The sequence below is a fragment of the Alexandromys fortis genome, unplaced genomic scaffold (assembly GCF_014885135.2).
Source record: "Alexandromys fortis isolate MF-2015 unplaced genomic scaffold, M_Fortis_MF-2015_v1.1 scaffold_1, whole genome shotgun sequence".
In the NCBI taxonomy this organism is placed as follows: Eukaryota; Metazoa; Chordata; class Mammalia; order Rodentia; family Cricetidae; genus Alexandromys; species Alexandromys fortis.
In genome coordinates this window covers 36,793,638-36,815,130 of record NW_026067927.1, presented here as the reverse complement: position 1 = coordinate 36,815,130, position 21,493 = coordinate 36,793,638, and the positions used below count along the sequence as shown (strand labels likewise).

The window sequence follows — 21,493 nt, the reverse complement described above, 5'->3', positions numbered from 1 at the left end:
CATCCTATTGCCTGGGCCCCCAGCCAGGATTCTCTCCCTTAGAATGAAGTTGGGCGCTGAGAGAACAGCAGAGAGACTCCCAGAGTCCACTCCTGTCTCAGCATCATTATCCCCTTTTGGATTTCCCAAGTCTTCTGTAGCCTTCTATGAACCCTCAAATAGTTGGCGCCCACTTTGTTATCTGCCACCACCCATCAGCCTGGCTTTCTTCCTGTCCTTATCAGTATCAGCCAACATCACGTCGTCATACATTATACTGGTGACCAGGCCTGAGACAGAAAGGGCTCTTCCACGGTGAAGACACTTACCGGCCATTGTGGAGAGCTGCAATGAGTACCTGGAAGGCAAAAACATGAGGCCAAATCCACAAGTCCACCTTTTCCTAATACAAAATGGGAAATCTATTCCTCCTGGGCTCTCATGGTGCCCTAGGCATTTTCTCTCTAGGAGCGTGAGCCAATTTCTCAGTGTGAGCACACTGGAAGGTGTCATGTTCTCTGGCTAAACTGCAATAACAAGTTTTATGTGCTTAGCAAAAGGGATGTCAGTCAGAGTTGGAGGACGCTGCACAAATGGGAAGTGCCAGCAGCTTGCTTTATCGGAGACAGTCCCAAGTCCCAACAACCTGTCTGCCCTGGGAATCCAGCCTCTTTCCTTGTCCCATGTTTGACTCATGACAGTAACATCCCGTGTGTGTGTGTGTGAGAGAGAGAGAGAGAGAGAGACAGACAGACAGAGACAGACCGACAGACAGACAGACAGACCAGGCAAAGAGGCCCATGACCTTGTACACCGAGAGCCTGGGTGTTCACTGTCTGCTCTGTGTGCTCCCCTGCAGCCTGCACAGACAAGGAGCTGAGGAACCTTGCTTCGCGGCTGAAGGACTGGTTCGGGGCTCTCCACGAGGATGCCAACAGAGTCATCAAGCCTACCAGCTCTGACACAGCCCAAGGCAGTAAGCCCACTCTGTTCTTGCTAGTTCGCTGTCTGTATCCCTTCTCCGTTATCAGACATGTGGGTTTAGCTAAAGAAAGAGGCTTAAAACAAGTCTCAATTTTAGAAACACTATTAAAGAAGGGTGATGCTTAGAATCAGGAGAAATATTTTATTTTGGAAAAAAGATGTGATTTCAAAGAGCTCATGCTTTATATAGATATTTTAGAAAACATGCTATATAGAAAAAGTTGTGTGTCTATTCGTGTATAAATATAAACACACACAGAGTACTATCTACCCATTTAACAACTTAAGCGTGTTACAGTATTACATTGAAGTCCTTTTCCATGTTAAATATGGAGATGCATGTGTGTTGGAAAGTTTGCACACTTTTGGAAATGTAAACACCTAGAAATATCATTATGATTTCATGTTGCGTAGTTTCTTGCAGGAGCCAAATAGGATCCTAGTCATGGCTATAACAACTTAAGGAGCCTTTAATTTGGGACTTTTTGCTAATATGGGCAACAGTGTAGCCATCAGCTCAGATCATGTGTCTTTTGTGTATACTGGCAGCTATGTTTAACTTTCCCCAGAAACCAAAACAGGCACCCCTTCCCTCTTTCCCCACTAGCTCTGGGATGAGCAGAGGCCACACACACTTCCACACCACCTCCCAGTGCTCTGCGCTGCTAACGGCTGCAGTAGAGATCCCTGATCCTCCTGGTCCTTCAAACACAGGCACCTTGGCTGTGAGTGCATTCGAGATGCCCTGGTCAAAGTCTTTAGCCAGCCCCCTTCCCTCTAGAGGTTTGGATGGACCTGTGAGAGCAGAGCTCCTGGCTTGCAGGCAGGAGGTGAGACGGTGCTGTGTCGACTCTGTCACTCAACTGGACCAGTCTCTTGAGTTCTGCCCAGTATGGTTGTACCCATGCTTTCCCATACATTAGGGAAGCAGGAGGATTGTTTATAGACAGAATCCAGACTGGCCTGAGCCACAGGGATAGATGCTGTCTCAAGAACAAAAACAATGATCTTAACAGTTGGTAATTCTTGGACACGCATAGCTTCCTGGCAAGATCAATGAGGATGGAAGGATGGCTTAGTTTGAAGCCTTCTCTCCCTGGCCTTCATGGCAGGTGGCACTTGCTTCTCAGAATGTGCTTTACGGGTGATATTCTTGGTAGCCCTGTCTGTAGAATGGTGAGGTGAGAGAGGTTTTTATTTTGTCCTCCCCCCCCCCCTGGTGTTTGGGTTTTTTTTTCTACCCACCCCCCTCCAGTTCCTCCTAGAGGTTCCCTGGCAGTTTGTGAACAAACACTGATTTCCATCTAGAAAGACTTGTCTATGAGTCCCCCAACAGCAGCCCAGCCCCAGGCTTTCAGAGTAACTTCTGCACAGAAAGCAGGCTGGTGGGAAGAAACATCCTGGAAGCCTCCAGTCGGTCCTCAGAGACTTTCTGTAGACAGGTGGGAGCCTGGGAAATACTAGTATACCTAGGAGCAAACTGAGTCCCTGAAGCCTCTGTAGGTTTGGTGTCCTGAAGCCACCACGGTGGGCGGGGCAGGGTGGGGTGGGGAAGGATGCTGGGGAGGAAGGATACTTTGGCCCTACAAGGCCAGAGAAAAGAGCAACACATTTGCCAGTCCCTAAGTCCTGAAAGGGCAGCCCCCCAGCCTTGCTCCAAGCTCCGTTCTCTGTCTCTGACAGCTGCAGATGCCAGGTGCAGGTGCCCTTTTCTGAGGAAATGAGGTAGAGCAGGCTTGACCTTTTGACTAAGCCACACATAATTCATCTTCTGTTGATGAATCATAATGGCAACTAAAGAAGAGGCCATGTCCTACCCCATGTCTCATCTGGAAAAAAAACTTAAAGGATGTTGTCCTTTGGTAGCAAAATGACTAAATTTAAATATGTGGAGATCTATGCGGAAGGGTAAACTTAGAGCTGACTGGTAGGGAACTCCTGGAGCTGGAAAACAAATACTTTTACTATAATGTGTGCCCAAAGTGCCGAGGCTATTAAAGAGAAAGCGGAGGTCTCCCCTTAGAAGGCTTCTTGTGGATTAGCGAGCATCAGTAGTGGGGGAGGAGGGGTAGTCTGGCCTCTGCTAAGAGCTCACAGGTTTGCTGAAGTCTTTGTATAGATTTCTGTGCAAATCTGCCATGAAGATGTTGCTTCCTCTATGAGTCCCACTAAACCAAGGCCCCCATGGTGTACCCAGAAGTGAAGGGCACATGGGAGCGGACAGTCCGTCTCATCAGGACCCCACACTATAGACACTGTATCTCAGTCATGACACCCTAAGTCAGTTGTATGATTTCAGTAAAAATGTTTCAAAGAAAGCAGAGGGGAGCGCTTGGGAGAGACTGGGTGGGAACTCTAGAGCTGGACTGGGCTGCCTGGGTTCCAATCCCAATTCTGAAGTCACATGACCTTGTTATCTCTTTATCTACAAAGTAGAGATGACAGCATTTCACAGGAGTGCTCCTTGGATTTAGTGAGAAAAATGAGGTCTGTAGACTATAGCTTAGAAACATGTTTATCTGTAGCATCTAGGAAAACAAAGCCAGTCCTCGAGATCAGTGCCTAGGATAAGCCGAGCCTTTGTAATCCCTTGGCTCTGAGAGAAAGATGGTCTTGGTGTCTGTCCACAGTGCTGTGCCTTCCAGAGCGGGGAGCTGAGTCTAAGCAACCCTTCCTGTGGGTTTTTTACAGTCTCCGTGTGGAAACAATCCTTTAAGAAAAACAACATCCCCTTCCCTGGGGAAATAAGAAACAAATGCTTGTCTGAGTTGGTCTGGATTCCATCTCCTGTGGCTCCTTGGGGATTGCAGAAAAGAAGAAAGGGAACAGAGGCGGGACCCGGGTGCTCTACCTTCCAGTCTTGAACTGGGCGCAGGGGCCTCTGGGATAGATGGAGCTTCATTCAACTGCCATTGTCTTCCCGACCATCACTCCTTTCTCCAGTATTTTGAGTCTTCATTTTTTTTTTCATAAAAAATAAGCTCAGGTTTCAGTATTATACACTTTATATTTTAGTGTGTTTGTAGTTTTCCTCCCAGACACGTCTTGCAGGCAGGTTTGCAGACAATGGAACTCATATTTATATCACAGATGCATTATCACAGGGAATGGTTGGTTTCTCTCTTGAAGATATTTCCCCAAAGTTGGCTCCTGTTTTTAGGATATGTCTCTGTCTCATATGTAAGCTTGAAGGGAGGACACAGTACGGAGCACCCTGGCCCCTTTGGGGCACCGGGTTGGGGAACAGGAGCATGTGTTCTCTGACTGGGAAGCTGAGTTGTCCCTTTCTCTCACAGGGTTTGACACCAGCATCCTGCCCATATGCAAGGACTCCCTGGGCTGGATGTTCAACAAGTTGGACATGAACTATGACCTCTTGCTGGACCACTCGGAGATCAACGCCATCTACCTGGACAAGTATGAGCCCTGCATCAAGCCCCTCTTTAACTCCTGTGACTCCTTCAAGGACGGCAAACTCTCTAATAACGAGTGGTGCTACTGCTTCCAGAAGCCAGGAGGTAAGGAGGTGGGGCACGGAGGCCGGCAGAGACCTGCGCACAGAAAGGCTCAGGTATTAAACACCCTGTGGAACGGCAGACAAGCCCAAAGGTGCCTGTCTGCATTTAACATGACTTTAAGGAAGCTAAGAGTCACAGTGGCCGTTCACTGAGTAATTCCGTCCTTTGGTAAAGCATCCTCCCCGTGCTTAGCATTGCCTTCTGTAAAATAGGTGTGTAAAAGCCTCTGCTGTGTGGTTCTCAAAGTCACCATGAGATTCTCAGTGTGAAAAATACTATGCAAACATAAAAGGATCATATTTCCATTGCTACATGAACTCTCCTTAATTACAATATTTTGCTGGTGACAAACTGCAGCTAACAAAAGACACCGATTTAAGGAAAAGATGCCAGGTGTCTCCTGTCACCAAAGTCAGGCAAGGGAGCCAGCCTGCCACAGCATCCCAACCAGTGGCCGTGTTCTGCCTTCCCACGGATTGCCTTTCCTGTCTGGCTTTCCTTCAGTCTTTGCCTCCTGGGGGCTGTACCCAGTGGACTAGAAGTCTGTCTGTCTGTCTACTAATCGTGTTAAATTGTGCAGCTCGTATGCATGTGCACAAAGATGCTGGGCACACATCAGAAACGCAGACACTCCGGAGAGCTTTCAGTGACGGAAATCTCATGTGCACATTCTAGGGTGGTGGGTCCATCCCCAGTGCACAGCATGCATCTTTACACCTCAGCACAGCTGCCACTCTGCCTCTCAGAGAGGCTAGAGTAGATGCTTCTGGTGAGAGAGAAAAGTCAGAATACTGTTTCTTCACGGTAGTATCAGACCTAGTCACTGTTGCCGACGTGGGACAAAAGGATGCCACACTGCCTTCATCCTCTATCACAAATGAATCTGGATAACTTGGTTCATCTCTGGGACATTCTTGGGTTTCTGCTTCCTCAAAATAATTTTAATTTCTTTGTATATTTTTTTCCTGTTGGAGTTGTGCTATCTATGGGCTTAGTGCTTGGCTAGTGGTTGGTATTGCAGATTTTTCCCAACTTTGACTTTGTGTATTTTTCTTGTTAGTGAGAAAGTCTTAAATTTCTATATAATTGCATGTCTCATTTTTTATTATATGCTTTTTTAAGTTATAAAGCTTGCATTAGGCTTTGAAGGGTATTTTTCACTTCAATCCAGTAAAGCAACTCTCTCATGCTTTGCTAATTCAGTGACTGTTTGTTCAGATTTTGCATTACTCTGTGTATGTGCACAGTCAGGAGGCCTTGGCTTCTGCTCCAAGCTGGGGATAACTACCTAGTCTCCTTTCTGTCAGTTATTGACCAATCTTTCTTCTGTCAATAGCATGTCTGATATATATGCCCGTGTCTTGGATTTATTCCTGAATACCAAGTTCCACTTTTCTAAATATCCATAAATCAATCCTATCCCATCTAATTCACATTTAATAAAGCAGTTTAAATCAAAGCTGATTGAACCTTGGTCTTGGTATATTGTAGGTCTCTCTTCTCTTGCCATTAATTTTTATATCAGAATGCTCTGGCCAGTCATGTCTTTCTTCCCTCCTCAACCTCAGGATGCATTTGCTCAGTTTATTTGAAATTTCTTCCAGCTGTAAGCTGTTGAGGCCGTCATCTTAGAGGCTGCTCACAGCTGGTGAAGGTAGTCTTCAGCTTGTTGTCGCCACGGTTCCCATCTTGGCACGACTGTAAATGAGTCCTCCTTCCCGTCTACTCCCTCTCTGAATTCTCGCTTCGTTTCCACTCGCTCAGGTTGGCTCTCTTGGCGTTTCCAGGTGTAAACAGTGATACATCTTCCTTTAAATATTAAAATGTAATTACATTCTTTCCCCTTCCCTTTCTGTTTGTTGCTTTCTCCTCTCTGACTATATTGGCTAGCACAGATTTAGAGCTAAATAATAGCGATTGTTTTACTTTAGTCTAAAATGCTTGCAGCACAGACCTGACCCACTGTTTCACTTGAGGGTGGGGTGGCAGGCTGAGTTTCCTCACTGCCATACCCAAGGTACTGAGCTAGGTGCTCGAACACAGGGCCATCTCTGGACAGGCTCCCCTTCAGCCTGTGGGTGTGGGGAGAAGCCGGGAGCCCACTGTGGTGTGCCCTGAAATGATATAGCATCCAGGATTAGTTCTGAGAAAAATGACTTTTCATTTTGTATACTTCTCTCTTCATTTTTCCCTCCATGTTATCTGTTATTGTTTGATTTGCTGCGTTATTTCATAAAGAAGCTTAAAGACAATGGGGGTGTCATACCTGGACTTTATAGGCCAATGTTAAGGACGTTCAAGGCTCCAAGCTTTCTCCAGAGGAGAGCTGTAGCTGTAGTTGCTGCAGATGCTGATGTCTGGTAACTTTATGGTTAAGGTTCCGATAGCCTCTGCTACCCAAGGGAAACCCGAGTTACTGTGGTGTTCTCCAGTTTTATGGATGTTTTAGTTTTCTAAGATTTTTTTCTCAAAAATTGTCTTGGAAGTCATTTTCCATTGTGACTGGAAACTAGAGAGATTTGTTCTGGGTTGAATGAGAACTGTCCCCCAGAGACTCGAGTCTTTGAACTCTTGGTCCCCAGCTGGTGACACTGCTTAGGGAGGTTGGGGAACCTTTACAAGGTAAGAGCCTCTCCCCACAGCCCATTGCCTCTCTTGGCCTCCCATGTGTGGAGGAAATGTCACCAACCATCTCGCTCCACTCTGCATGACGTGCCTGCCAGAGCCCAACGGACCCCAGCCCCCTGGACTTTTAGGTCAGAATAAGCCCCTTGCTTTCTAAGTCACCCCTAGGCAGCACCATGGCCAGAGGCAACAGAAGAGAAACTATGCGGGATTTTTTTTTCTGCTTCTCAAGGACCTTAATTTCCTAGACGCCACCTTAGCTCTGTTCAGCGTGTGTCACATCGCTAAGATGAGATGCTGTGTGCTTCTTTGAACTCCAGAATTAGATTCTTTCTCATTTCCGGGAAACTTTTCTTCATTCAAGTTTATGTTGAGAACTTTGCTCCTTGGCTCTCTGTCTGATCAGCCTCTCTCTGCCTCCGCAGAGATGTTTCATCTAAATCTCCTGGCTTTGGGGGTGAACTTCCTCTCTCTAACTCTCTACCGTTTTCTTCCTGTGTCACGTTTGCCCTCGAGCCTGCTGTACCACAGCCCACAATTTCATTAGAATCCCTGACTTAGCAAACCCTTCTCTACCTGTTGTCAGGCGCTTGGCAGCAAATCATTTCCAGGATGGATTTTTCATTTTAAAAATGAAAAAAAGAAATACTTTGTGTGTTTGTCTTGTTCTTGTCTGCATTTAAGTAGATTTCCATCCGCTTAACTTTTCTTTCTTTGGAAGTTGTTCTTCCAAACTCTTGCAGGAAAATGTCAAGGAAGTATGGTAAAACTAGACCGCTCCTCTCTTTCAATCAGGCTGATCATCTTTCTCTGTACCAACTGTCTTTGCTTTGTCGTGGCTGAGAATCTCCATTTACAAAATAGTGATAATATCAGTACCTATCTTGTATGTCGGTTGTAAAGACTTTAAAAAGCTCTAGAACATTCAAACACTTCAGCAAATGGTATTTATCTGTCAGAGTAAGTACCGCCCTTCCTGGTCACAGTGGGATTGGCTTCAGTCTTTCTCTTACCCTGCATGAAGAAGCATGTACCTTGGCACCCACTCTCTCTCACCCGGCAGCAGGAGAGCCAGGTGGTGTACAACCCAGATGGTAGCAGACAGAAGCGGGTGCTGTCGAGATGGTGGACACTGAATCAACAGCAGGACCTGCCAAACCAATGAGACTGACAAAAGCCAGTCATGGACAAACCATAAAATACCAGCGAGGTCATTTGTCACTTTGCTGGTGGTAAATTCTTAGGGCAATGACACAGGTCCACACCAGGTCATTCACACGCTTAGCCATGTGGTTGGTTCCCTGTCTGTCACAGCAGTTCCCTGGTGGTTGTTTACACAACATGTATGTCCCAGGTGAGGACTCGGAAGCTAAAGGGAGGGAAGAGATGTTGGGGGTCCTGAGTGTTCAGGAGGCAGAGAGAACTGTGACGGACTCAGCCTCTGGAGACTTAGCTTGCTCACCGCCTTTCCACATGGTTCCCATGTCCATGCGGGCGTGCCTGAGTTCTCTCCCATGAGACAAGAGCTGCAGTAGGCCAAGCTTTGAGACCCCTCGCTAGCTGTCTGTATATTCACAATTCTCGCCCTCTAGTAAGGCTCAGCATCAATTTTTAGCTCCTAGAGGGCTTTGCTGGATGCCTCCTTTGCCAAAATTGAAAACATCCTCCAGCCAATCACCCGATGTTGCTTGGTCTGGTGTAGGTGGGAAGTGTCCTATATTATATAAGTATCCTCCACGTGCTATTTTAAGTGTTCTGTGATGTGGAGCTTATCCTAAAATTAGCAGCACTAATGGCTTGGGTTTGTTTTGTTGCGCAGTCACCAGCATATGGAGCAACCCCACACCCAGGTGTGTCGTTGCCCACATTTCCCGTCAAGAGTGGAGTCAATCATTAGAGAGTATATTCCGCACCATCTGGAAACCGACTTCCATAAATTATTTTCCAGGTCTCCCTTGCCAGAACGAAATGAACAGAATTCAGAAGCTGAGCAAGGGGAAAAGCCTGTTGGGTAAGTACAATTCCTTGCCGCTCATTAGAGCAACTAATTACACCCCCGCATCTCTCGTCACATTCAGCTCTATAGTGTTTATTCAATTAGGGACAGTGTCTTGTCGAAGAAGCGCCTCACTCTCCTCCAGCCTGAGCTCTTGCAAGCTGCTGGCCCACAGAGCATGGCCTCTACCAGAAAGAGAAGCCAAGGTCAGGCCAGGGCCATGCTCAGAGTCCAGCTCTCTGGGGCTCCCTCCCCAATTCCGGCTACATTAACTCTTGGGTTTCTCCCTCTCACGTGAAGCCACCAAATGGAGCACATTTTTCCAGCTCTCAAAATGAAAGGTTTTTAAGTTAGACTATTTCTTCTCTCCCTCAGGGCTAGCTGTCCATTTAAGGAACAAGACAAGCCGTGACCCCGCCAGAATGTATCAGATAGGGTCGAAGGGCATGTGCTTCTCTGGATGGAAGTCTCCCACCTATTTAGACTCTGCTTTTTTTCTCCTTTGGGTTTAAGGCAGAAGGAGGTCAGTTGCAGGAGCACCAGCTCCTTTCGGTCCTCTTAGCTCCTGGATGGAGAGGGCGTGTGGTTGGTGGCCATTCCCGGCACCCTGGAAACCCACAGTTATGAGAAGGGAACCTGCTTTGCCTCCCCGTTAAGAAGAATAGACAGCTGCAGCAGTGGTCCAGAGTTGTTCTCGCGAAGCGTTCAGAGGCATGCACACTCCCTAAGCAGTCCCATTCCGGAAGCTAACCTAGTTACTTTGCGGGATGAGCACATTTTCCTAAAGATCACCAAACGCAAGCATTCTGTGACTGCCGGCCGCTTACCTCCCGCAGTTTTGGGTCACCTCATAGCCCACAACCCTCTTCCTTCTACCTTATTCCCATGGCTTGCCTCAAACTTTTGCTAGAGCGTTAAGCTCGTGCTTCTGAACTCTTGAAGTCTTGGTTTGTCAGTGGACATTTTTCTGGCTGAAGATGCAGTGTCTGCCTATCTCCTCTATACGTTTTCTACAACTCAAGGACTTCTGATTGTATTCTGCTACATAGGGTGGGGGAAGAGACCCATGAACTACTAGTTTATGCAACTGTAATGTTTTTAAAGCTCCGTGGCAATGGTGACTTGTTCGTAGACAGCATGCCACCTGACACGTCTCCTTTTCATGCTCCTCGGTGCACGTGATCCAACAACTGCCCACTTCCCCCTCCAGTAACCTCACTTGAGTCTTATCTCAAGCCCCCCACGTTCCGAGTTCACTCAGACCCATTCATATGAATGTCATCTCTATTGCCTACAAATTATTCTCTGCACGGAGAAAATCTCCAAATACCACAACCGTGTGTGTTCAGGGATATTCAGATTCAAATAAATAAACTAAACAAGCAACAACAAATTATAATCAGTTATAATTACTACCTACTTAGAAAGAGCAGTAATCTTATTAAATTATAGATTTACCACAACACCTGCTTCTCGCCAACCTGAAGGCTCAGCCCAATCTTAATTTATTCTGTGGTCTATTAGCTGCTGTGGTCTCTAACCGCTGCTCAGGGGGACCAGGTTTTCCACTCTCTCTAACTGCTGCTCAGGGGGACCAGCCTTTTCCACTGCTGGATCACCTAGGGAAGATAGCAAGGCACTGGGTACCCCTGTCTTTCCAAAGGGGTGACTGTAGTGGTAGGAAACTTGCCCTCTTTATCTCATTTGGTCTCTTGGAATCTAGACATCCTGAAATAGCCTGGTGAGCGCTATGCTCAGGGATCGATTCTGGCACCTGGAGAGATGACTCTGGGGTAAAGGGCACTGGCTGCTCATATAGAAGACCTGGTTTGATTTGGGTACCACATAGGGCTCACAACCATCCATTACCAGGGGATCCAACACCCTCTTTGGCCTCTATGGATACCAGACATGCATGTAGTGTACTGACATACATACATGCAAAACATTCATACACATGAAATGAATAAATACAAAGAAAAACATTTTAAGTAGTGCCTATACTAATCTATATCTAAATGGACTGGCTCAAAGAAAATCTGACCCTTCCAAAGTTACATTTGGGGAGGATATTATTCTGTGAAATAGAAGTTAAATTGAGAGCATAGTTATGCCAAAAAGACAACAGGAATAAAATTAAGTAGAAGCCACAGTGATAACCAGAGGCCTTTGCTTCACGATGCAAGGATGTAGTTTCTGAGAATGCCCCCAGAGACGATGAACTCACAATCATGAATAAAGGTTATCTGCCTTTAACAAGACCAAGACTGACATCAGATTTCCATGAGCAACACTAGTTTAGAAAGAGATAATAGTATTTCTCAAGTGGAGATAACTTTGAATTTAGAATTTTAAACTCTACCCATTATAAGGTGGTGATACAGATACTCAAACTAAGACCATGGATATAAGTACACCCCATATGAAATTGTGCAAAAGAAACAGCGTAATACCAAATCTAAACAACAGTGTATGGAACATTTTGATTGCCAGCATTTCAGAGACAGAGGTGGGAAGATCTCTGTGAGTTCAAGGTCATCCTGGTCTGTGTAGTAAGTTCCAGGCCGGCCAAGGCCACCCAGTGAGACCCTGTTTCAAAATCCAGACCACCAAAACATTTTGATGGCAGCCTAGAATAAAGTCTAGACTGTGGAGGGCAGCAGAAACACGGGTGCTTAAATGTACTTCAGTTTTGATTTAGCCCTAAGGAAAGGAAATACAGATTAACTTGAGAGTTCCCTTGGAAAAACTATGCTGCTCTGTAGAAAATATCACGGAATCCCCAAGAATGACAGAAATGGAAGAGTTTTAAACACAAAAGAGACGTGGAGGAAAGAAAACGTGATTCTCACAGGAGGCAGGAGACGGGTGCCATGAGAAACACGTGGCACAGGGGTGTGCAGGAGTGTGTCAGAAGCACAAAGTAGTCTGATCTCAACCAGAGCACGTGGGACATATGAGACAGGAAGTGCTGTGTCTTCAAAGTCACACCTAAGACATTTGTACAGGAAGTTGAAATGAGAAGACGGAAAATGTTCTTCTTGCTATAACGCGAAAACAGCTGGGAAAGCAAATACTTCACCTGAAAAGTAAGACGTGTCCTAGGCTGTTGGAGCACTGATTACTTTAAGACTAAATGTAATAGACGTTCACAAGCAACGCAGTGCAAGGAGACACAAATAGGATGTAGAATAATTGAGCGATGTGATGCACATTCATATTTACGTATGCAGTCATGCAGGTTTGCATGAAATATCTGTCACGGGCAGCCCCACAGATAAAACACAGCTTTAATAATCGCATCTCAAACTCACTAGCCCAGACAGTAACGAAAAGAGATGTCAAAGAAGTAAAATAAAATCTAGAGACTGTTTTCAGCTCGATGAAATATAAAAGGGCTATCCACCAGACTCCACAGAAGCAAGGTGAAACCGGTGAAAAAAAACATCACTTCAAACACATTATCAGAAATAATGCACAGAACTAGATGTTCAACTCAAAGCCCCAAGAACACAGTAACCAAAAGTAATCAAAGAATAAACCAGTGAGATAAGGGTCACTAACAACAGCACATTGGGAAGGGTTGGTTTCCTTCAATAAGCTAGTGAAAAGCAGAAAGCTTGACAGTATGAGGCAAAGGGTCCTAACTTAAAGCTGAACAATCCAAACTCAGTATAGAGGGAAGGTATTTCTGGCCCTCAGAATTGACTTGGGGTTGGAGGGAGCTGAAGCAATGACTCCCCAGTTAAGAGCACTGACAGCTCTTGCAGAAAACCCAGCTTCAGTTCCCAGCACCCACATGGCAGCTCACAACTGTCTATAACTCCAGTTCCAGGTGATCTGATGCCTCCTTCTGGTTGCCATGAGAATTGCATGCACACAGTTCATAAGCAAGCATGCAAGCACGGCGCTTGTGAACAGGCACAGGCTTGAGAGCGCGCACAAACACACTCGGCCGCATGGGGTAAACACAAACATTAATTTTAAAAAGAAAATAAAAGTCAACTTTTGACTCATGACCAGAAAAAAAAAAGTCGTTTCTAAAGGGGCTCTAGATTATGTTGCTGGTCCGTGTGTCAAACTGTCAGACGGAGCTGTAAAATGATTTAAAGCACATTTAGCATCTCATCACAGACAGGACACCAGAGAGCTGCTTAAAGAGAAAATGCGCATTCCGCCTCACAGATGAGGCAGTGTCAGCCCATCAAGGCAGGGCAGTTTACACAGGAAGCTGACATGCCTCCAGTGACGTACTTCCTCTAACTAGACCCCGCCTCCAACCTTACACACACACACACACACACACACACACACACACACATACACACACCTGTCAGCAGGAGCACAGTAACCAATGCAGCCCAGCATGGCTGCCAGCAGCCAGAGGAATTCCTTTTCCTGTAGGGACTTGCACTCAGGTAAGGCCAGACCCCTGATCTCACCACAGAAAGGATTCTTGGGGCCAGCACTCGGTGATTACAGATGTGGGCTTCCCCAGGAGGGTGACTCTTAACTGTCTTTACAGCAGCCAAAGTTACAGTTTTGGTGGGTTGTGAAGTTACGTCTTCAAAGGGTTGCTAGGAATCTAAATGAGATCCCAGGGTGGCTCCTGAAGTATGCCGGAAGGATGCCGGCTGATGAGGTAAAACCCGACACCACAGAGGCTCATGAGAGACTGGGAGCCTTGTCCAGTGAGAATCTCTGAAAATATCTGAAAGAGGTGTCACGTGGGCCCTACCTGAAAATTTCAGCTCTGTGGGCAATCGTTACAGAAAATATTTAAATTAAAAAAAGAATTCCACTACAATTAATAACATTTTTCTATTTATTTCTTTACTCTCAACTGTCCTGAAGCTTCAGACACTGGAGAGAGGGGCTGCTTTGCCATTCTATGCCCCCTTAATTATCCATGTCTTTTTCTACACTGATGTATGTCCAATAATACCATCCTATTACCAATCAATACGGGGATTAACCCATTGATTAGGTCATGCCCTCAAAGACACCTCTCAGAGATGGGCTTTACTAATATGAATGCAATCAAGTTGATAATTAAGATTAATGATCAGACTCTGAATTTTCATCACAAGCGTACTTGAGCAGAAACATGAAACTCATCAAAAGTCCTACTTCTATGTTTATCCAAAGGAAAGAGATTATGTGAACATGTTTAATATATAAAGCACATGGTTTAGATTAGTGCCCGGAATATGTGTAACTACACAATGCTCTTGACTTTTATCAAGTCTAGTTGGGGAATGAGCTTCTTGGAATCCAGTATACACTTCCTAATCAAGGCTGAGGTCCCCATAATGTTTACAAAATAGTAAGCAGTCAGCCCTATTCTTTCCTGGGCCCTACAGCCAATCTGCGGCTTACATGTGAGCCCCCTGCCCTGTCTTAAATGGCATGAACCCCGCGCCTCCATGCTTGTTTCTCTGACTGAAATTGGCCCTTTTGTCCCCACAGGAGCATTCGTACCTCGGTGTAACGAGGAGGGTTACTACAAAGCCACGCAGTGTCACGGCAGCACGGGGCAGTGCTGGTGTGTAGATAAATACGGGAACGAGCTGGCTGGCTCCAGGAGACAGGGCACTGTGAGCTGCGGTGAGTAAAGCCTCCAGCACCAGCCCGGGCTGACCCAGGGGTCCTCACTGCATAGGGGTCACGGCAGAATCTCAAGAGCCAGCTCTGGCTGTAGTAAGTCTGCCATGGAGACAGAATGCTGGAATTCCATGACCTCATGCAGAGCCAGTTTTGCTAGGAGCAGATCTTTACCAGTACCACTGGTAGACAAGAGCTTGTGAGTCAGGGGACGGTCACTGGTCCAGCACTCAGGACTGCAGTCTTCCTAATGAGGCTGAAGCACCCAGGGTACTCTAGAGCTTCCCATTGCTGTGATAAAGACCCTATTTCAAAGTAACTCGGGGAGAAAAGGGCTTATTGGGAACTCAGGGCAGGCACAGGGGAGGAACCTGGAGGCAGAGACTGAAGCAGAAGCCACGGCGGAAGGCTACTTTCTGGCCTGTTCCCCATACCTTGCTCAGCCTGCTTTCTGATACAGCGCAGGACCACTAGCCCAGGGATGGAACCACCCTCCCCCATCAATCACTGATCTAGGAAATGTCCCACAGGCTTGACTACAGGGAAGCTGATGGAGCATCTTCCCACCTAATGTGTCCAGTTGACACATCAACCAGGACAGGTTTCCATCAGAGCAGCCCACAGGGCCAGGGCTGAGCCCTAGAAACGTTTCAGTCTGAGCTCCCATACTGCCCACACTGCAGAAGCAAATGCTCTGGTTTTTATCCAACAACCCAAGTCACGAGCCTAGGGAGTCCGCGTGGGCCTTGAGGGACAGTGGGAGCTAACCTGAGGTCTTTCCTTCCCGTGCTAGAAGAGGAACAGGAAACCTCGGGGGACTTCGGCAGCGGTGGCTCTGTGGTCCTGCTGGACGATCTAGAGGACGAGCGAGAGCTGGGACCAAAGGACCGAGAGGGGAAGCTGAGGGTGCACACCCGGGCTGTGCGGGAGGATGACGAGGACGAAGACGATGACAAGGAAGACGAGGTTGGGTACATATGGTAGTGCCCATGAGGGAGAGGACATGCTTTTGGCAGATTTGCAAGTCGCTTCCTTTGCCTGCATTTGTATCTAAGACTCCGAGGCCCGCAGGTCTCTCCTCCACTGTTCTCTCTGTACCAGGGCTAAGGTTTGGAAGACCCCTTCCCAGAGCGTTCTGAATTTGCATACAGTTGTGCGGGAGAAAGGATGTTGTTTGTGTTTCTTGTTTTCGTTTCCACCAGATGAGAGAAGGGCTGGCTCAAATAAAGCCACCTTCCCTCCTGTAAGGTTTTTGCAACTAGCATGTGATTTGTGCGGAATCCAGCAGTGCAGGGAGCCCCACTCTCTCAAACGTCAAAGACCCTCTCTGATTACCCACCTCGGTGGCTGTTACAGCGTGGTTCCCGGCCTAAGGTGTCTAAGTGCTTTTCCTGTGTCCTGTAGATGTTGTGGAAACCACACCACACCACTGCTCCTTTTCCTTCTGTTCCCACCACCTCCGATGTTTATTAAAAATCATAAAATGTATAAAATTATAAAAGTTATAAAAAATGGCTTCCTACGAATGACAGCCTTAATTCAGTCTAAGTCCCTTTGGAGAAAGAATTCATTTTCTTTTTTAGAAATTAAGGTCTTGATGCTTCCCCTGCCGCTTGCACATCCACAAACAGGTGTCTGTGCTTGCACGACTTGCTTACACACCTCCGAGTGTCTGATTGTATACCGAAAACACTTTAGAAAAACTGCGGCTTTTAATCAGCAACTCCAGACGCGGACCACAAACTGGGGTATGAAATTCCTCTTGGAGTCCTGTTTTGCACTGACACTTGGCCCGGGGAGCCTGCAGGCTGGGGAGGTTCTCTGTGCAGCTGCAAAGTGACCAGAAGCCCTTTTGATTGGGATAAGCCTGTTTGCCTAAACGGCTTCATTTCCCCACAGAAGCCATGCAACTCCCACTTGGGCAGCTTCACAAGCCATTCCTTCATTTAGCTAAATGTCCCCTCAGGATGCAGCACCCCCACTGTGGCAGCTCCCTTCCCTACCCTCAAGGGCTTTTTCTGAGGCATTCCTACTGAGCTTCTGCTGGCCGAGAAGACAGCACCATGATGATCATAGGGAAAAATAGAGGGTTCTTTGTGTTCTTCATCTTTCTTCCCCCGCCCCTTTCTACACAGATCATGACGGGGGAGATAAAGGCCCTCATTTAATAAAAATCCCAACGGAGGCTTAGAAAGAGATCCTAGTAGCACAAGAAGCTGGCCTAAGCTCATTATTGGCATTCAGTTTCAGTAACGATATCATCTCTGTATTCTCCCAGACTTCTTCCACACGAGTACCAAAGAGTAGACTCCAGCGCAGCCCCATTCAGGTCAGGGCAAGCTCCCCGAGCTCTGCCTGCTTGCTTCCTACTTAGCCAGTTGCCCTAACCAGCCACGATTCATCAGAAACAACTTCTATTTGTCCTAACCAGCCACAGCCCGCTAACACTATCTCTTCGTTGTCCTTGCCTTCCCCAGTGAGTTTTAGCCAGTCCACAAGACAGATCTATTAACTCAGGCAAAAAGTGTATTTGGTCAAACCCGTCTCCCACCCCAAGCTGGCGTTCTGTATGTAGTAAGCCTCCTTCACTAGCATCTCCAACCTAGAACAGGATGGACAAGGTTGCACTGGTCCAGGAATTCTTCTTGTGTGGGAAATGGATATCTCTGGTGCCGTTCGCTCCCTTGGCTTGGTAGACACAAGTACCGCCGCATGCTGAGAATTCTGCGTGCTTCCTCTCTTAAGGAGATGCAGACTTGCTCAGTTCGGGGTCTTGATGACATCCTCCCCAGTCCTCTAGTTCGTTTTTCATTTTTTTCTCACCCTCAAAACTGATCATAATTTAGATCATAATTTAGGAAGCAGGTGCTCAATCGCAGCTAAATGATAATAGGATACATTAAAAAAGACATACTAGAAACCTGTTTAGACCGTCATCATAAACCATTGTTATTATTTCCTTCAAGCTTGGAAAAAAATGCACAAGAGAACAAATTAACAATCGGCAAATTGATTTCACTTGGAGAAACTTCTCGGGACCCAACGAACCACTTATTTTGTCTAATTATCGTATGACAAGTATCACATTAAGATGACACTTAGAGCTCCTTAACATTATCTTCATGGTGGAGAAGAGTACCCAACAGGCAGTTCCCAGGAAGGTAATGAGATGTCATTTGCAGAGACATTCCAAGAAGATATTTTGATTCATTAAGATATTAAATCAAAAGCCCTCCTACGTCTGGAGCCCATATCAACAAAGCAGCACCATTACCGCTGCTCATGCCCCACTTGGGGTTTTAAAGACAGTTACTTATAATAGTACTTAAAATTAGACTTTCTGTTACCTTCTCCCAAGACGCAGAGCTTCCGTTGCCCTCTTTGGATGGAGCCTTTGATTCCAATAATAACCCCACCCATTCCAAGCATCATCTGATGCTGTTAGCATCTGTGTTCCTGGGATGACGACCCATTGTGTAAGCAGGTACTGAGTTGATCCCTTACTGCCTTATTTCCAGGAATCCTTCCGTTGATGCCGTTCTCGTCTCTACAAGCAGTCATTTTAATGCCATCACTGTGGCATTCAGTTGAACCCCCAGAATTCTCTTCCACAGGCTTCACTCTCTGCCATATGAATGTGTTTGTTTTCTACAGATGTTCTCAGCATGGGGATGCCTTCATGAGGCTTTCTCTCAGCTCCTCCTTTATGCCCACGTCCCCACCTTTCCCGGAAATGAGGACTCGTCCGTCCAGGTCTGCCCTCTGCTCGTCCCACAATGCCATTGGCGTTGGGTTTGCTTTTGTTTTACCTTGAACCACACTGTACAGTAACATCCAAGAGCCCTTTCTGCAACGGGCGGTTTTGGTCTTTATATACCTTTTCTCAGTCACTGATGTTTGTCCCCGTTCAGTGTGTAGCCGTGTGACAAGAGCCCATCAAATCCAGACTGTCAGTTTGTTGTCCCTATTGTAGGTGAAGTAGTGATGTAGAAAATCTAGTACTCTGAATGCTTTTCCATGTAGACTTTTCTGGAATGTGAACACCACTCTTTGGTTAATAGCAACCGCTTACCTGTAGTCCTGAGTAGGCGCACTTCTGTCTGTCTCAATAAATTTTACTTTGTCTGCAGCATGTGGGTGCTTGTGTTTTGTTAGCGTGGGTGTGAACTTGACTCACCGAGTCCCCAAACAACCACAGTCTGGGCTGTCAAGTGATGGGCACTGTGGCTGTCAGCCAAGGCTGTCGTCACTTAGAGATGACCTGCTGAGCACCTGGTCTCTCTCGGCTGCCCCATCAGCTTATGGCGCCTGTTCAGAGACACGCCACGCCACCCCCCCCCCCCCCCATTTAGCTACTTTTGATCCTCCCTGGCCCCAGCTTTGTCTTGGCCACGCTGGATTTTGCTCTTGTTATCACACTGTTTTTTAATTTCAGTGAAGACTGGGAGTGAGGCATTCTCCTTTCCTTCAAGAACCCCGCCTCTCCTCCATGAAGTATCATACCAGATGCTTGTCAAGCCAGACAGAGCATCCCTATTTGCCCCAGTGTGCCGTGACTAGCTCATCCCTGTCAACATTGCTGCTATTCAGTCGAGTCCCATTGGCATAGCATACTCCCTGGGTGTCCTGAGACCTCTGCTGGCAAACGCCCCCTCCACTCTGGGAAGCCCAGTCTATCTCCAGTGAAGGACTTGAATTTGACTCCATTCTAAAATACCTATCGGCCATTTGAGCTTCTGTTGCATGTATGTCCCACAGACACTTCAAACTCAAACTTCACAAATTACACATGATGGGACATCCAGTCACTGTGCACGGGGGAAGTAGACCAATAAGGCCTTTTGGGAATTCCTACAAACATCATCCATTAAGGGGAAGATTGACACACTTGACAAATGTGAACCCATGAAAGATAATAACACATCACAAAGAACAGGTAAGAGGCTGATGGAGACATTGGTGGTATAAAGCAAAGGAATGATTCGGGTAGAAAATATGTTTTAACTCCTACAAACTCTTAAGAAAAGCCAGACTGGCAAGCAAAAGGTTAAAGGCCACTCACAGGAGCCCAGGAGGCAATGAAACTGCACAGGCCCACCCAGTGTTAGACGGTGGTAAATACACAACATAATAGAGTAGTTATAAATGGGAAGATAATCTTGATCCAAGCCAGGGTTGATGAGAACGTCGACTCGGGATTCCTTCACTATACAGCAGCAGAGCCGAGGGACGGAGAGAGTACCGGCCCGTGCCGACCCACGGATGCACTCAGGGAGCAGAAACCTCACTTGCCGGCGACCACCCATGGGGAGAAGAGAGATAACTTGGAAGGATGCATATAAAAGCATTTCCTTTCCAGATTGTTCACTAGAAAAGAGAAATTGGAGAAGCAAAACTAAATACCCATCAAGGAAGGCACAGAAGGAGCCTATATTTTGGGATACTGTGTTACAGCCAAAGAATGAAGTGACCTACTATGTACTAACTTAGAGAAAAACCCTCTAAGATATTGGTTATATTAGAAAAAAATCTGGTAAAGTGTATCAAATGTGTAAATTATATGTCTAAAACTTGATACTATCTGTTACTCAGAGTACCCACGGGAAGGACAAAACCAAAAAGGATACACTTCAGAACGGTAACACTGGTGCCTTTAGTGTTCAGGCATCTGTGCTGGCCTGCCCTTGAGGTCCTGACGGGATGCATCCTCAGCTGCAGCCACTAAGAACACCTGCTGCACATGTTCCCTAAGGTCCCTTTTAAAAGCTGGGCCTTGCTCACCTCCTGTCTCTTTTTCTTTCTCTCTCTGCTTCTCTGCCCTTCTCCTTCCCTCCCTCTCCCTCTCTCTTCTCTTCTGCTGCTCCTGTTCACAGAAGCGTGTCTTCCCTCTCCTTTTGCCCATTCACTTTTCCCAATTAAAACAAACAAATAAAACCTCCACCTGAGCTCTGTAACACAGCATCTTTCTCTTGCATGTCGCTTTTTTTCTAAATTATAACAGTGTCCTCTAAGGAAAACAGCCATGGAGTTGGGGCAGGTGGCAGATGATAGAGGTGTGGACTCTGTCTCTAAGTTTCGCTATTTGTATCCCACAGCAATGTGTCACATTGGTCTTGTGCGATCTAAGAAAGAAGTAAAATAACTAGGTGTGGGAGCTCACAGGAATCTCACTACTCAGGAGGCAGAGGCAAGAGGTTACCCCGACTGCTTAGTGAGCCCGAGGTTAGCCTCGAATATGGAAGAGAAGGGGAGGAAGAAAAGATGGAGGGAAACAAAATGTATTCCAGCGGCTTTTTCAAAATGCCCTGCCTCTGCCACCGACGTAACCTCAGCCTGTCTCTGCTTCTCCTCCATCCTGCCGCCACTGCCACCTTCTAACCACCACCCCTCAGCCACCCCAGGAGTCATCTTGTTAGACTGCTTCATTCACCCACTCTTTTGGTGTCGGGCATCAAAGCCAGGACTTTACACAAGCTAGGCGAACACCCCACCACTGTGGTACAAACCCAACACTTGGTTCTTGGATGAGTCTGTGGCCTTGAATTTGCAATCTGATCAGGTCACTGCCCCTATTTAATTCCTATTAATTGCTAGCTTTCATAACAGTTATAAAGCACAGTGCCCCTTCCTTAAATGTGGAGAATACATCTCAAGTTTTCCACTGATGCCCTAAATTCATATTGGACCCTAGATGTACTGTGTTTTTCCATAGGTAACACACTAATGTTAAGCACAGTAGAATATTAGCCATATCTGATGACAGAATACAACATAAGATTATGTGCAT

The 21,493-nt window shown here is 46.5% G+C and overlaps 1 protein-coding gene across 2 annotated transcripts in view; it reads left to right on the top strand.

Moving 5' to 3' along the window:
* Spock1 (SPARC (osteonectin), cwcv and kazal like domains proteoglycan 1) overlaps window positions 1-18,835 on the top strand; it is a 438,932-nt gene extending 420,097 nt beyond the window's left edge. For both annotated transcript variants that reach the window (XM_050143949.1, XM_050143950.1), the window contains 5 exons: window positions 839-955; window positions 4,260-4,481; window positions 9,055-9,117; window positions 14,572-14,709; window positions 15,500-18,835. In XM_050143949.1, the coding sequence (XP_049999906.1) occupies window positions 839-955; window positions 4,260-4,481; window positions 9,055-9,117; window positions 14,572-14,709; window positions 15,500-15,690 (731 nt within the window). In that variant the 3' untranslated portion in view covers window positions 15,691-18,835. The remainder of the gene's footprint in view (window positions 1-838; window positions 956-4,259; window positions 4,482-9,054; window positions 9,118-14,571; window positions 14,710-15,499) is intronic.
* The last annotated feature ends 2,658 nt before the right edge of the window (window positions 18,836-21,493 follow it).